Source organism: Mustelus asterias, chromosome 26 (genome assembly GCF_964213995.1).
Source record: "Mustelus asterias chromosome 26, sMusAst1.hap1.1, whole genome shotgun sequence".
In the NCBI taxonomy this organism is placed as follows: Eukaryota; Metazoa; Chordata; class Chondrichthyes; order Carcharhiniformes; family Triakidae; genus Mustelus; species Mustelus asterias.
The window spans coordinates 21892811-21908491 of NC_135826.1; the positions used below are offsets into that span (position 1 = coordinate 21892811).

Below are 15681 nucleotides of genomic sequence, written 5' to 3' on the forward strand. Positions count from 1 at the left end.
CTCGCATTTATCTAAATTAAACTCCATCTGCCATTCATCAGCCCACTGGCCCAATTGATCAAGATCCCGTTACAATCGGAAATAACTTTCTTCACTGTCCACTATGCCACCGATGTTGGTGTCATCTGCAAACTTACTAACCATGCCTCCTATATTCTCATCCAAATCAATAATATAAATAACAAATAACAGTGGACCCAGCACTGATTCCTGAGGCACACCGCTGGTCACAGGCCTGCAGTTTGAAAAACAACCGTCTACAACCATCCTCTGGCTTCTGTCAAGAAGCCAATTTTGTATCCATTTAGATACCTCACCCTGGATCCCGTGAGATTCAACCTTATGCAACAACCTACCATGCGGTACCTTGTCAGAGGCCATGCTAAAGTCCATGTAAACAACATCAACTGCACTGCCCTCAATTACCTTCTTGGTTACTCCTTCAAAAATCTCAATTAAATTTGTGAGATATGATTTTCCACTCACAAAGCTATGCTGACTGTCCCTAATCAGTCCTTGCATCTCTAAATGTCTGTAGATCCTGTCTCTCAAAATACCTTCCAACAACTTACCCACCACAGATGTGAGGCTCACTGGCCTATAATTCCCAGGCTTTTCCCTGCGGCCCTTTTTAAACAAAGGCACAACATTTGCCACCCTCCAATCTTCAGGCACCTCATCTGTGGCTATCGATGATTCAAATATCTCTGCTAGGGGACCTGCAATTTCCTCCCTAACCTCCCACAATGTCCTGGCATACACTTCATCAGGTCCCGGGGATTTATCCACCTTGATGCGCTTTAAGACTTCCAGCACCTCCTTCTCTGTAATATGTACATTCCTCAAGACATCACTATTTATTTCCCCAAGTTCCCTAAAATCCATGCTTTTCTCAACAGTAAATACCGATGAAAAATATTCATTTAGGATCTCACCCATCTCTTGTGGATCCATACATAGATGATCTTGTTGATCCTTAAGAGGCCCTACTCTCTTCCTTGTTACTCTTTTGCCCTTTATGTATTTGTAGAAGCTCTTTGGATTCTCCTTTGCCTTATCTGCCAAAACAATCTTGTGTCCCCTTTTTGCCCTCCTGATTTCTCTCTTAACTCTATTCCTACACCCCCTATACTCTTCAAGGGATTCACTTGATCCCAGCTGCCTATGCATGTCATGTGCCTCCTTATTCTTCTTGACCAGGGCCTCGATATCCCAAGTCATCCAGGGTTCCCTACTTCTGCCAGCCTTGCCCGTCACTCTAAGAGGAATGTGCTCACCCTGAACCCTGGTTAACATACTTTTGAAAGCCTCCCACTTATCAGACACCCCTTTGCCTTCCCACAGACTCCCCCAATTAACTTTTGAAAGTTCCTGCCTGATACATCAAAATTGGCCTTGCCCCAATTTAGAATTTTAACTTTTGGGCCAGACCTATCATTCTCCATAGCTATCTTAAAACTAATAGAATTATGGTCACTGGTCCCAAAGTGATCCCTCACTAACATTTCTGTCACCTGCCCTTCCTTATTTCCCAAGAGGAGGTCAAGTTTTGCCTCCTGTCTAGTCACGCCATCCACATACTGAATGAGAAATTCCTCCTGAATACACTCAACGAATTTCTCTCCATCCAACCGTCTAATACTATGGCTGTCCCAGTCAATGTTGGGATGCCTCACATCCTTTAAAAAGTACTTGGATGAGTACTTGACACGCCATACCATTCAAGGCTATGGGCCAAGTGCTGGCAAGTGGGATTAGGTGGGCAGGTTAGGGCCTTTCATGTGTCAGTGCAGACTTGATGGGCCGAAGGGCTTCTTCTGCATTATAGTACTCTTTAATTCTGTGATACTGCTGAGGCTTGAAAGGCTCTGGTGAGAATATTGCAAGTAATTTTGGGCCCCGTATCAAAGGAAGGATGTGCTGGTCTTGGAGAGGCCTTGAAGGCTCACGAGAATGATCCCAGGAATGAAAAGCTTGACATATGAGGAGAGTCTGAAGACTCTGTGTCTGTACTCGATGGAGTTTAGAAGAATGAGGGGGAATCTCATTGAAACTTACAGAACACTGAAAGGCCTGGATAGAGTGGACATGGGGAAGATGTTTCCATTAGTAGGAGAGACTAGGATCCAAGGGCACAGCTCAGAGTAAAGGGACGACTGTTTAGAACCGTGATGAGGAGGAATTTCTTCAGCTAGAGGGTGGTGAATCTATGGAACTCATTGCCACAGAAAGCTGTGGAGGCCAGGTCATTGAGTGTACTGTATTTAAGACAGAGATAGATAGGTTCTTGATTGGTAAAGGGATCAGCGGTTATGGGGAAAAGGTGAAGAATGGGGTTGAGAAACTTATCAGCCATGATTGAATGGCGGAACAGACTCGATGGGCCGAATGGCCTAAATCTGCTCCTATTCTCTTATGGTCTTATAGCAGAATGATTGGCTTGAAACCATATTGTGAAATATGAGAGAGTCACATCAATCAATAGCAGTAAAATGATCAGGAGAAACATTCATTAGTTTCATATATTAAAGATTTATTGTGCATGAGGTACGATTGCCGAGTTGGCTCAGAGGGCTTCAACATTGCACTGCAAGAAAATAATTTACAAAATGTAGTTATACAAACAATAGCCATCAGAGGGCTCCACATCGTCATGGAGTTGTCACAATGAAATAATAAGCATATAAAAGTATATTTTTGCCCAAATTACTCTTACTTTTCGCCAATACAATACTGCTATTGCAACATAATAATGAACCAATTAAGAGTTTTACAAACAAACATTTATTTTGTACAAAAGCAATTATATTTTCTTGGGCGGCACAGTGGCACAGTGGTTGGCACTGCTACTTCACAGTGCCAAGGACCCGGGTTCAATTCTGGCCTTGGGTCACTGTCTGTGTGGAGTCTGCACGTTCTCCCTGTGTCTGCGTGGGTTTGCTCTGGTTTCCTCCCACAGTCCAAAGATGTGTTGGTTAGATGGATTGATCATGCTAAATTGCCCCTTACTCTCGGGAGGACTTGTAAGGTAAATACCTGGGGATGGGGGCTGGGTGGGATTGTTGTCGGTGCAGGCTCGATGGGCCAAATGGTCTCCTTCTGCACTGTCGGGATTCTATGGTTCTATGAACCTGAAATGTTCATGCGTTCTGAGAAACTCCTTTGTCATTACAGCCAACACATTAAACTTTTGTACACAACTATACAATGGCATCATTTCAAAGTTTATCATTTAGTGAGGCCAGAAAGTATTTTTAAACACCAGCACATAGCACATTTAATGCAGTAAAACATCCCAAAACACTTCACAGAGGTGTTATCAAATGTAATTTGAAACTGAACTCTCTAAGGAGGTTAGGATAGGTGACGAAAAGCTTGGTCAAAGAGGTAAATGTCAAGGAGCATCCGAAAAGAGGGAAGGGAGATAGGAAGGTGGATAGGTTCAGGGAGAGAATTCCAGAGATCAGGCAGTTGAGGTGATGGCCAATGGTGGAATGGTCAATATCCAGCATCTGTGAGAGGCAACAATTGGAGGATCGCAGATATTTCAAAAGGTTTGCAAGGCTGGAGGAGATACCAAGAGAAGGAGCCATGAAGGAATTTGAAAACAAGGTGGAGAATTTCAAAATCATGGGCAATGCTTTTTGTTATTCATTCGTGGGACATGGGCGTCGCTGGCTGGGCCAACATATATTGCCCATCCCTAGTTGCCCTTGGAGGGCAGTTAAGAGTCAATTACATTGCTGTGGTTTTGGAGTCACATGTAGGCCAGACCAGGTAAGGGTGGCAGATTTCCTTCCCTTAAGGACATTAGTGAACCAGATGGGATTTTCAAAAAAAACAATGGTTTCATGGTCATTATTAGTTCTTGATTCCAGATTTTTTTTAAATTGAATTCAAATTCCACTATTTGCCATGGCAGGATTTGTAGCCAGGTCCCCAGATATTAGCTGAGTTTCTGAATTAATAATCTAGCGATAATACCACTAGGCCATCACCTCCCCCTTAAGCCATTGCTTAACCAGGAGCCAATGTGGGTCAGTGTGCAAAAGGGAGATGGCTGACAGTTAGAACATGGACCTCAGGTTTCTGGAGGGTAGAATGGGATAGTCACGTTGTGAGGTAATAAAGGCTTGGATGAGGGCTCCAGGCTCTATAGGCCTCCTTCTGCACTGTCGGGATTCTATGAAATCAAGGTAAATGAAACTGCTCTGCTTATACTGATCACAAGGTGGAGATAGTGCACTCATTGTTACATTTTAATGTATAATTTTATTTTTTTTCATTCATGGGATGTAAGCGTCCCTGACAAGGCCCGAATCTTATTGCCAATCCCTAATTGCCCTTGAACTGAAAATTTCAGAGGGCAGTTTAAGTCAACCACATTGCTGTGAGTCCATGTAGGCCTGACAGTGACCCAAGCCGGGAATTGAACCCGCATCCTTGGCCCCATGAGGTAGCAGTGCTTGCCACTTTGCCGCCCATCCGATTGCCCTTTGAAAGTTTCTGAGAGTCCCATTGGCTTTTCATTCTCTTTCCAATGAATATTTTCTCCATTTTCCTCTGTTCTCCACTGCAAAGGACAGCGGGAATGTTGCCAAGTTCAGTCTGCACTGGACGCAACACTCTGGAGATACGGTTCTCGTGAGAATTTTATGTTTGCTCTTTTTCCCTCGCGTTTAGGTATGAGCAGGATATCTATCTTACACAATGGAAGGAGGCATGAGGGAAATAGAGAGCTGGGCGGTCAGGAATATCTCAGGCTGCCAATGAGGGTTTTACAAACAGAATCAGCAGAGACAACGTTAATAATGGTTGTTGAAAACCCTGCAAGAAACAGGGACATAAAATGTTAAGTGTATGATTTAAGTACCAAAGCAACTGATGTTCTGCTGAGGCTGGAGAGATTTAGTACTGAGCAGTTCCAATTTTCAAGCAAAGACTTTTTTAAAGTGAGGGGTAGGAGTAGACCTTACTGCCCAATGAGCCTGTTCCTCAATTCAAAATGTTCATGGCTGATGTAACAGCTAACTCCACTTTCCCGCCCGCTCCCCATGTCCTGTGATTCATAGAATCATGGAATCCCTACAGTGCAGAGGAGGCCATTTGGCCCATCGCATCTGCACCGATTCTCTGACAGACCTTCTTCCTCCAGGCCCTCTCCCCCACCCTATTCCTGTAACCCCACACATTTACCATACCATCCAACTAATCTGCACATCTTTGGAAACTAAGGGGTAGTTTAGCATAGCCGATCCACCTGACCTGCACATCTTGGGACACAAGGGTAATTTAGCATGGCCAATCTATCTAGCCTGCACATCTTGGGACAATAAGGGGCAATTTAGCATGGCCAATCCACCTAACCTGCACATCTAGGGACACAAGGGTAATTTAGCATGGCCAATCTATCTAGCCTGAACATCTTGGGACAATAAGGGGCAATTTAGCATGGCCAATCCAGCTAACCTACACATCTTTGGACCTTAAGGGGCAATTTAACATGGTCAATCCACCTAACTGGCACATCTTGGGACACAAGGGGTAATTTAGCATGGCCAATCTATCTAGCCTGCACATCTTGGGACAATAAGGGGCAATTTAGCATGGCCAATCCAGCTAACCTACATACCTTTGGACATTTAGGGGCAATTTAGCATGGCCAATCCAGCTAACCTGAACATAGAACCATAGACCCATAGAACCATAGAAAATTACAGCTCAGAAACAGGCCTTTTAGCCCTTCTTGTCTGTGCCAAACCATTCTTTGCCTAGTCCCACTGACCTGCACTTGGACCATATCCCTCCACACCCCTCTCATCCATGAATCCGTCCAAGTTTTTCTCAAATGTTAAAAGTGACCCCGCATTTACCACTTTATCCGGCAGCTCATTCCACACTCCCACCACTCTCTGCGTGAAGAAGCCCCCCCTAATTGTCATTTTCATAAATGACCTGGATGAGGAAGTGGAGGGATGGGTTGGTAAGTTTGCTGACAACACCAAGGTAGGTGGTGTTGTGGATAGTTTGGAGGGATGTCAGAAGTTGCAGCGAGACATAGATAGAATGCAAGACTGCGCGGAGAAGTGGCAGATGGACTTCAACCCGGATAAGTGTGTAGTGATCCATTTTGGCAGATCCAATGGGATGAAGCAGCAGTATAATATGAAGGGTACCATTCTTAGCAGTGTAGAGGATCAGAAGGACCTTGGGGTCCGGGTCCATAGGACTCTTAAATCGGCCTCGCAGGCGGAGGATGCGGTCAAGAAGGCGTACGGCGTACTAGCCTTCATTAATCGAGGGATTGAGTTTAGGAGTCGGGAGATAATGCTGCAGCTTTATAGGACCCTGGTTAGACCCCACTTGGAGTACTGCGCGCAGTTCTGGTCGCCTCATTACAGGAAAGATGTTGAGGCCATTGAAAGGGTGCAGAGGAGATTTACAAGGATGTTGCCTGGATTGGGGGGCATGCCTTATGAGGATAGGTTGAGGGAGCTTGGTCTCTTCTCCCTGGAGAGACGAAGGATGAGAGGTGACCTGATAGAGGTTTACAAGATGTTGAGAGGTCTGGATAGGGTAGACTCTCAGAGGCTATTTCCAAGGGCTGAAATGGTTGCTACGAGAGGACACAGGTTTAAGGTGCTGGGGGGTAGGTACAGAGGAGATGTCAGGGGTAGGTTTTTCACTCAGAGGGTGGTGGGTGAGTGGAATCGGCTGACGTCGGTGGTGGTGGAGGCAAACTCGTTGAGGTCTTTTAAGAGACTTCTGGATGAGTACATGGGATTTAATGGGATTGAGGGCTATAGATAGGCCTAGAGGTGGGGATGTGATCGGCGCAACTTGTGGGCCGAAGGGCCTGTTTGTGCTGTGACTTTCTATGTTCTATGTTCTAATATTCCCTTTAAACTTTTCTCCTTTCACCCTTAACCCATGCCCTCTGGTTTTTTCCTCCCCTAGCCTCAGTGGAAAAAGCCTGCTTGCATTCACTCCATCTATACCCATCAAAATCTTATACACCTCTATCAAATCTCCCCTCAATCTTCTACGCTCCAGGGAATAAAGTCCCAACCTATTCAATCTCTCTCTGTAGCTCAGCTTCTCAAGTCCTGGCAACATCCTTGTGAACCTTCTCTGCACTCTTTCAACCTTATTTACATTCTTCCTGTAACTAGGTGACCAAAACTGTACACAATACTCCAAATTTGGCCTCACCAATGCCTTATATAACCTTATCATAACACTCCAACTTTTATACTCGATACTCCGATTTATAAAGGCCAATGTACCAAAGGCACTCTTTACGACCCTATCCACCTGTGACGTCACTTTTAGGGAATTCTGTACCTGTATTCCCAGATCCCTCTGTTCAACTGCACTCTTCAGAGTCCTACCATTTACCCTGTACGTTCTACTTGGGTTTGTCCTTCCAACGTGCAATATCTCACACTTGCCTGCGTTAAATTCCATTTGCCATTTTTGAGCCCATTTTTCTAGTTGGTCCAAATCCCTCTGCAAGCTTTGAAAACCTTCCTCACTGTCCACTACACCTCCAATCTTTGTATCATCAGCAAACTTGCTGATCCAATTTACCACATTATCATCCAGATCATTGATATAGATGACAAACAACAATGGACCCAACACCGATCCCTGCGGCACACCACTAGTCACAGGCCTCCACTCAGAGAAACAATCCTCCAAAACCACTCTCTGGCTTCTTCCATTGAGCCAGTGTCTAATCCAATTTACTACCTCCCCATTTATATCTAGCGACTGAACCTTCCCAACTAACCTCCCACGAGGGACCTTGTCAAAGACCTTGCTGAAATCCAGGTAGACAACATCCACCGCCTTCCCTTCATCCACTTTCCTGGTAACCTCCTTGAAAAACTCTAATAGATTGGTCAAACATGACCTACCACGCACAAAGCCATGTTGACTCTCCCTAATAAGTCCCTGTTTATCCAAATATTTGTAGATCCTATCCCTTATCACACCTTCCAATAACTTGCCCACCACCGACGTCAAACTTACTGGCCTATAATTTCCCGGATTTCTTTTGGAATCTTTTTTAAACAACGGAACAACATGAGCCACCCTCCAATCATCTGGCACCTCCCCCGTGAATACTGACATTTTAAATATGTCCGCCAGGGCCCCTGCAAGTTCAACACTAGCTTCCCTCAAGGTCCGTGGGAATACCCTGTCTGGTCCTGGGGATTTATCCACTCTGATTTGGACTGTGGGACTGTGGGAGGAAACCGGAGCATCTGGATGAAACCCACTCAGACACAGAGAGAATGTGCAAACTGCACACAGACACTCACCCAAGGCCAGAATTGAACCTGGGTCGCTGGCGCTGTGACTCCCCTGAGAGACCAAAGATCTACCTATCTCAACTTTAAATATATTCAAAGATGGAGCATTCACAACTCTTTGGGGTAGAAAATTCCAAAGATTCACAACCCTCCGAGTATAGAAACTTCTCCTCATTTTGACCCTAAATGATTGGTCCTTTATCCTGAGACAGAGGCCCCATGTTCCGCAGCCAAAGGGAACAACAATAGTATCTAGCCGGAATCTTGTTTGATTCCATGAGATTGCCTCCCATGCTTCAGACTTGAGAGCCATAGACTCAGTTTGCTCAGCCTCTCATCAAAATCCTCTCACACAAGGAACTGATCTATTGAATCTTTGCTGTACAATCTCTGATGCAAGTACAGTGTATCCTTCCTTAAATACGGAGATCAGAACTACACACAGTATTTCAGGTGTGGTCTCTCCAAAGTCCCATACCATTGTAGCAAGAGTACTTTCTTCTTGAACTGCAGTCTCCTTTGCAATAGGGGCCAACATGCCATTTGCCTTCCTAATTGCTTGCTTCATGTTAACGTTCTGTTTCTTGTACGAGTACACCATGGACAATTGCAGGTTTCATTACCAAAGTGAAGAACCTCACACTTCCCTACATTATAATCCATCTGCCACTTTGTTGCCCACTGGCTTATCCATAGCCTTTTGCCAGAATTTTACTGGTACGCCCGCCCCGATTCTGGGAGCGGGTGAGGCTCAGAGAACAGCACTCTCCATTGGCCTCGGGCAGAATTGTATGAACCTCGGGCAGACATGCCAGTAAAGTTTTGCCCATTACGTCCTGGTTGAAAGCTATAATATGGTCATGGTCTTTTGTTTTATTCATTGGTGGGATATGGGCATCGCTGGCTGACCAGCATTTATTGCCCATCCCTAGTTGCCCTTGGAGGGCAGTTGAGAGTCAACCACTTTGCTGTGGCTCTGGAGTCACATGTAGGCCAGACCAGGTAAAGATGGCAGATTTTCTCTCCTAAAGGACATTAGTGAACCAGATGGGTTTTTCCAACAATTGACAATTGTTTCATGGTCTTCGGTAGATACTTAATTCCAGATTTGTTTTTGGACCGAATTCAATTTCCACCATCCACCGTGGTGGGATTCAAACCCAGGTTCCCAGAACATTAGCTGAGTTCCTGGATATTATTGTAGGGGAAATTACTAAAAGCCCTTACTCTTTAGAAGAAACCATTATTACAGTTCACATATTGATCAATATTTTGCCTGCTAATATATGTATTTTACATTATTATAATTAAAGTTGAAACAATCACTGCTCCTTAACTGAGTGACCAATGTTTATAACTGCAAAATAGGGAAAATATTAATACACTCTACATCTTGCATTTCACCTGCTCTTGGCTCAATACACTTCATTCACCCAAATTGTGAATATAGTTTCACTTCCTCTTTTGCAAACCATTTACTTGCTTTGAAAAACCATAGTTGTTAATCAGGTTTAGAGTCTTTGTCAACATTGGGGTTAGGAACAAAGAGGGTAATTGAGGTGCATTCAAGCATGAAGGGAAAAAATAAATAAACACAGATGACTAGAGGCTGAGTAGAAATCCATTAAGATACGAATGAAAGCCTTTTTCAAAGCACTATACTGTGAAATTGAAAGAGATCAAAGGTTTTCGATGGAATAGAGAGGTTTTCAAAGGTTTCAGCTTTCTAGGAAGGCTCAGAGACATTGAATAAAAGCTATGCAAATACATTGGGACTGAATGAACAGCTGTGGAGGGGAACCTCCCCCCCCGCCCCCCACCTGTGAAAATGACATCTTCTCCCTGTCAGATGACTTCAAAGGGGTCTGCTCACACCTGCATCTTCTGACAGAGAGGAAGGGAAATCTCTGCTGCAGTATGGAGTGCTGCAGGGATTTAAAAGCCTGCCAGCTGTTCAGGGGGAATGGACATTGAAGTGACCAGGCCACTTCAAAGTTTCACAGCTGACGGGCAGGAATGAAAATGTTAATCACAAAGCTGCTCGAAATCACCATGCCAGTGGTGATCTTCAGGTTGACCAGGGCTAGAAGGGGTAGTGCAGCCATGAAATCCCCATCCTGAGGGAGATGGTGAGGTCAACCCCTTGCCATCAGCCCGAGCCCACCCAACACCCAGGACTCTTGGGGAACCTTCCCTTTTCAGCCTGGCAGCAGCAGAGAGCAAATGACCACTGGACATACCTCCTTGATCCCCCTCAGGACCCAAGGTGCTAGGCCAGGGTGTCAGTGCCAGGGTGCCAGTGGGCAATGCACATTAGCACTGCCATGGCATATGACCTGCAGGGGGTTCTGAATGGGGGTTCTGAGGGAGGGAAGGAGCCTGCGTGGGGGTCTCAGGAGCCTGGGAGCTGAGTGGGGGTCTCAGGGGGGCCAGGGCCAAGTGGAAGTCTCGGGGGGAAGGGGCTGAAGGGGGATCAGGTCAGGTCATCCTCATGACTGCATGACCCGTTACTTGAGTGGTGGGGAGGATGCCTCCCTTTGCTGAGAGGTTTATGGTGTTCCCCTGGACACTCCGGGTCCAGCATGCCAATCCAATTTTGGTGATTACCAGCACCAAAGCCCACCCAGTGAAGTTTCCGTTGGAGAGGAGGGTGAACGGAGGGGGGGCTGGTGAATGGGCTCTGAAACTTGTTAATTGTATTACAATTAGCGGGATTGCATAATTATCGGGTTGCTGCCCGCTCTGAGCAGGAACCCAGTTGGGGCCGATGTGTCGCGGCAGGTAAATCCCAATAGTTCTCATGCTCGACAGGAATCCCGATTTTTGGATGAAGCCCCATTCAGCGGGGATTCCAACCGGCTGTCTAACAGGGCTGGAGAACCCTCCCCAACTAACAACAAAGGTAGCATATTAATATGACAGTCCCATCTGATACTGTGATTGAGGCATAAGCCCATTTATTCCAAATAGCCAAGAATAGGCTTTAACACCATTTATCCAATGGTGAGAATGTTCCTTAGAATATTTTTCTTTCATTCTATCATGGGCTGCGTTTCAGAAAGATTTGTCACGGTAACTTTGAAAAATTATTTTAAACCTTCATTATTTTAAAAATACTTTGAAGCAGATTTCACTACTTTACAAAAAAAAAGAACAAATTGGATAAAACCCAACCTTTGTCTCACCTTCACCCATTTTGATTATTTTGTTTTAAAAACATGCATTTCTCTGAATAGTGGAACAAGTAGGTTGCACCGAGACTCGTTATCTGGTGCAAATTGGCAATTTAACTTTTCACTTTGCATTTTGAGTAAAACAAACCTTGAAAGCTCAGTATTAGCCGATAGTAATGCTATTGCTTCTCTATTCCTATCTCAGTAACCTCATGTAGCCCTACAGAGTAACAGCACCCTCTTCCAAATCCCTACTTTTAATTGCTCCAGCACTGGCACACATTGTACACCTCACTCACCTGATGAACGAGCACCGCTCCGAAAGCTTGCGATTCCAAATATGCCTGTTGGACTTTAACCTGGTGCTGTGAGACTTCTTACTGTGCCCACCCCAGTCCAACGCTGGTATCTCCACATCACATTTGCCTTCAGCTGCCTCGGCCTAAATACAATTTCCCGACCCTAAACCTCTCCACCCCCGACCACTCAGCCCTCTTTTTAGACACAGTTTAAAAGCTGCTTCTTTGACCAAACTTTTGGTCATCTATCCTAATATCTCCTTATGTGGTATAGTGCGTAAGAAACAATACTTTTCACTACATTCCAATGCATGTGACAATAATAAATTAAATCAAATCACGGAATTGTTACAGCTTAGAAGGAGGCCATTTGACCCATCGGCTGGAATGTCACCACTGTTCACGCCAGCAGGATTTTCCCATCACGTTGCGGTGAATGGAGATTTGGCTGGGGGCCAAATCCTCCGACCTTGCTGCAGCGGGAGCGTGGCATGAACGGCTGGTGCGATCGCTCCCATCCTGTCTGTACCGGCTCTCCAAATGAGCACCACGACAAAGTGCCATTCCCCTGCCTTTTCCCCGTGCCCCTGCATATTGTTTCTATTCAAATAATCATCTGAGACCCTCTCGAGTGCCTTGCTTGAAGCTGCCTCCACCAAACTTCCAGGCAGTGGATTCCGGACCTGAAACACTCGCTGTGCGAAAAAGTCTTTTCTCACATCACATTTGCTTCTTTTGCAAATGACTTTAAATCTGTGCCCTCTCGTTCTTGATCCTTTTACGAGCGAGAACAATTTCTCCCTATCTTTGTCTGATTACACTCCTGTGGGGCTCCTTGATATGTCTGATTACATTAATGGTACAAATTGTTGTAGTTGTTATACGAACATGTGAACAATGAAGGAAGAGAAAGATACTTTGCTCCTTACAACCTTATAGAACACAATACATTCGGTTTAATATATCTGGACGCTATTGAATATTTAAGTTCATCAAAAATGGAAAACCGTGCAACAGTTCCCGTTCACTAATTGTACTATTTGACTCGTGCAACGTTTTGCCAAGACAGTTGTCTGGGAGATGGTGAAACACGGGTAACCCGTTTTGTTCTTCATGAGATATGCACAGAAAAGACTGACTCGAGTCTGATGGGGCAATAGAAAATGTTGGATTAATCTGTTTCTTGTACTCATTTATGGTCATCTTGTTATAGCCCAGGGCGATATAGAGGTTCTGGAAACTTTCCTGAGGACTGGACTCATTTTGCCAGGAGCTGAAGTCCTGTAGGGATTGCTTGGTGCTGCTGTTGGCTTTATTTAAGTTGCTGGTTCCAGTCTTCGGAGAGTGTCCATTTTTTCTCTCTTGTATCCAGTAATAATTGGTGTCTTTGATGTTGGCTTTGGTCAGGCCACCACAGGGGACAACCTGGAACTGAGTCTTTGGACTCGACTCCTCTTGAAACTCTTTTATGTCCTTTAAAAACAGAAAGTAGGAATAGTTAGAACAGTTGCTGTTCTATAGCAGCAGCGGTGTGCCTCAGGGATCAGTGCTGGGTCCACTGTTATTTGTCATTTATATTAATGATTTGGATGAGAATATTGGAGCCATGGTTAGTTAGTTTGCAGATGACACCAAGATTGGTGGCATAGTGGACAGTGAAGAAAGTTAGCTCCGATTGTAACGGGATCTTGATCAATTGGGCCAGTGGGCTGACGAATGGCAGATGGAGTTTAATTTAGACAAATGCCAGGTGATGCATTTTGGTAGATTGAACCAGGGCAGGACTTACTCAGTTAATGATAGGGCGTAGGGGAGAGTTACAGAACAAAGAGATCTGTGGGTACATGTTCATAGCTCCTTGAAAGTGGAGTCACAGGTGGACAGAGTGGTAAAGAAGGCATTCGGCATGCTTGGTTTCATCGGTCAGCACATTGAATACAGGAATTGGGACGTCTTGTTGAAGTTGCACAAGACATTGGTAAGGCCATACTTGGAAAACTGTGTGCAATTCTGGTCATCCTATTATAGAAAGGATATTATTAAACTAGAAAAAGAGTGCAGAAAAGATTTACTAAGATGCTACCGGGACTCAATGGTTTGAGTTATAAGGAGAGGCTGGATAGACTGGGACTTTTTTCTCTGGAGCGTAGGAGGCTGAGGGGTGATCTTATAGAGGTCTATAAAATAATGAGGGACACAGATCAGCTAGATAGTCAATATCTTTTCTCAAAGGTAGGGGAGTCTAAAACTAGAGGACATAGGTTTAAGTTGAGAGGGGAGAGATACAAAAGTGTCCAGAGAGGCAATTTCTTCACACAGAGGGTGGTGAGTATCTGGAACAAGCAGCCAGAGGTAGTAGTAGAGGCAGGTACAATTTCAGGCCTTCCAGTTCAGGACTTCTGTTAAATGTTAACAGGGCCTGTTTCCATGCTGTAAACCTCTATGACTCTATAAAGTATCTGCCGACATTTATCCAATCTAGAATGCTGTTCATTCCCTGCTTAACTATATTGGGGGAGCACCATTTGTTACAATGTAATCAATGGCAACATGATATGGTGGTCAGCTGACCTGTTACAATGTAACCAATAGCAACATGCTGTGGTGATCAGCTGACCAGCTGACCTGGTAGAAAAAGGAAGCAGATGGGGATGGGATTGCGGGGGGATTGAGGTAGAGCATTTTGGCCCAGAGTGTAGCCCAAGTGGTTGTGTAATGAAGTTTCTTTATTAAATCTTTACTTTGTGAAGTTGTTTTTTTTTATTGCGTGCTACTGGATAATACTTGCTGCAGGGCGGCACAGTGGCAAGCATTGCTGCTTCACAGTGCCAGGGACCCAGGTTCGATTCCTGGCTTGGGTCACTGTCTGTGCAGAGTCTGCACATTCTCCCCGTGTCTGCATGGGTTTCCTCCGGGTGCTCTGGTTTCCTTCCACAGTCCGAAAGACGTGCTGTTTAGGTGCATTGGCCATGCTAAATACTCTCCCCAGTTTACCCGAACAGGTGCTGAAGTGTGGCAACTCGGGGATTTTCACAGTAACTTCATTGCAATGTTAATGCAAGCCTACTTGTGACACTGATAAATAAACTTAAACATCATTAGTACCACGACTGCAACAGTTTAAGACGACAGAACAATAGAGCTGCTCAGTGGATTCGGGGATGGGCAATAAACATGGTTGTGCCAGTGTCACCCACATCCTGTAATAATAGCTCTCCTAATGCTAATATCATCTCCTCAGCTTAGAGGCTGGTGAGACAATAATGGGCACGATAGTAGATGATTTTAAATTGGGTCGTTGGTCTTTTCTTCAGATACCGCCAACATACATCCCCACTTGTACCATTTCCATAACAACACTGCCTAGACTCAATTTCTGCCACAGAAATACAGGAGATAACCATTTGGGCCATCATATCTATGCTGGCTCCTTGCTACAGCTCCATTGTGTAATGACCTCAACGAGGTCCATGAGGTTGGCCTCTTGGAGTATGAGCTCCCTGATTGAGGTAATGATTGCCTGCCCAATCAGAGTGTCTCATCTGTACATATAATGAGGAGTCTACTGGCGCTTTGGATTCTGACTTTGTATGTGAAGCACTCCTAGGAATTTGATTTGATTTGTTATATCCATATGTATTAGTATACAGTGTTGTATACATTAGTATACAGTATAGTTTCTTGCGTGTTATACAGACAAAGCATACTGTTCATAGAGAAGGAAAGGAGAGAGTGCGGAATATAGAGTTACAGTCATAGCTAGGGTGTAGAGGAAATTCAGCTTAGAGAGAGGTAGGTCCATTCAAAAGTTTGATGGCAGCAGGGAAGAAGCTGTTCTTGAGTCAGTTGCTATGTGATAAGTTTGTAAATAAAGAGAATCTGGTGAAGGGA

General features: G+C 44.7%; 1 protein-coding gene across 1 annotated transcript in view; it reads right to left on the reverse strand.

Annotated features, from left to right (window-relative positions):
- Positions 1–10844: 10844 nt before the first annotated feature.
- Positions 10845–15681, reverse strand: part of LOC144479506 (interleukin-6 receptor subunit beta-like) — a 96276-nt gene continuing 91439 nt past the window's right edge. The window contains exon 16 of the mRNA XM_078198238.1: positions 10845–13263. Coding sequence (XP_078054364.1) covers positions 12763–13263 — 501 coding nt within the window. The 3' untranslated portion in view covers positions 10845–12762. The remainder of the gene's footprint in view (positions 13264–15681) is intronic.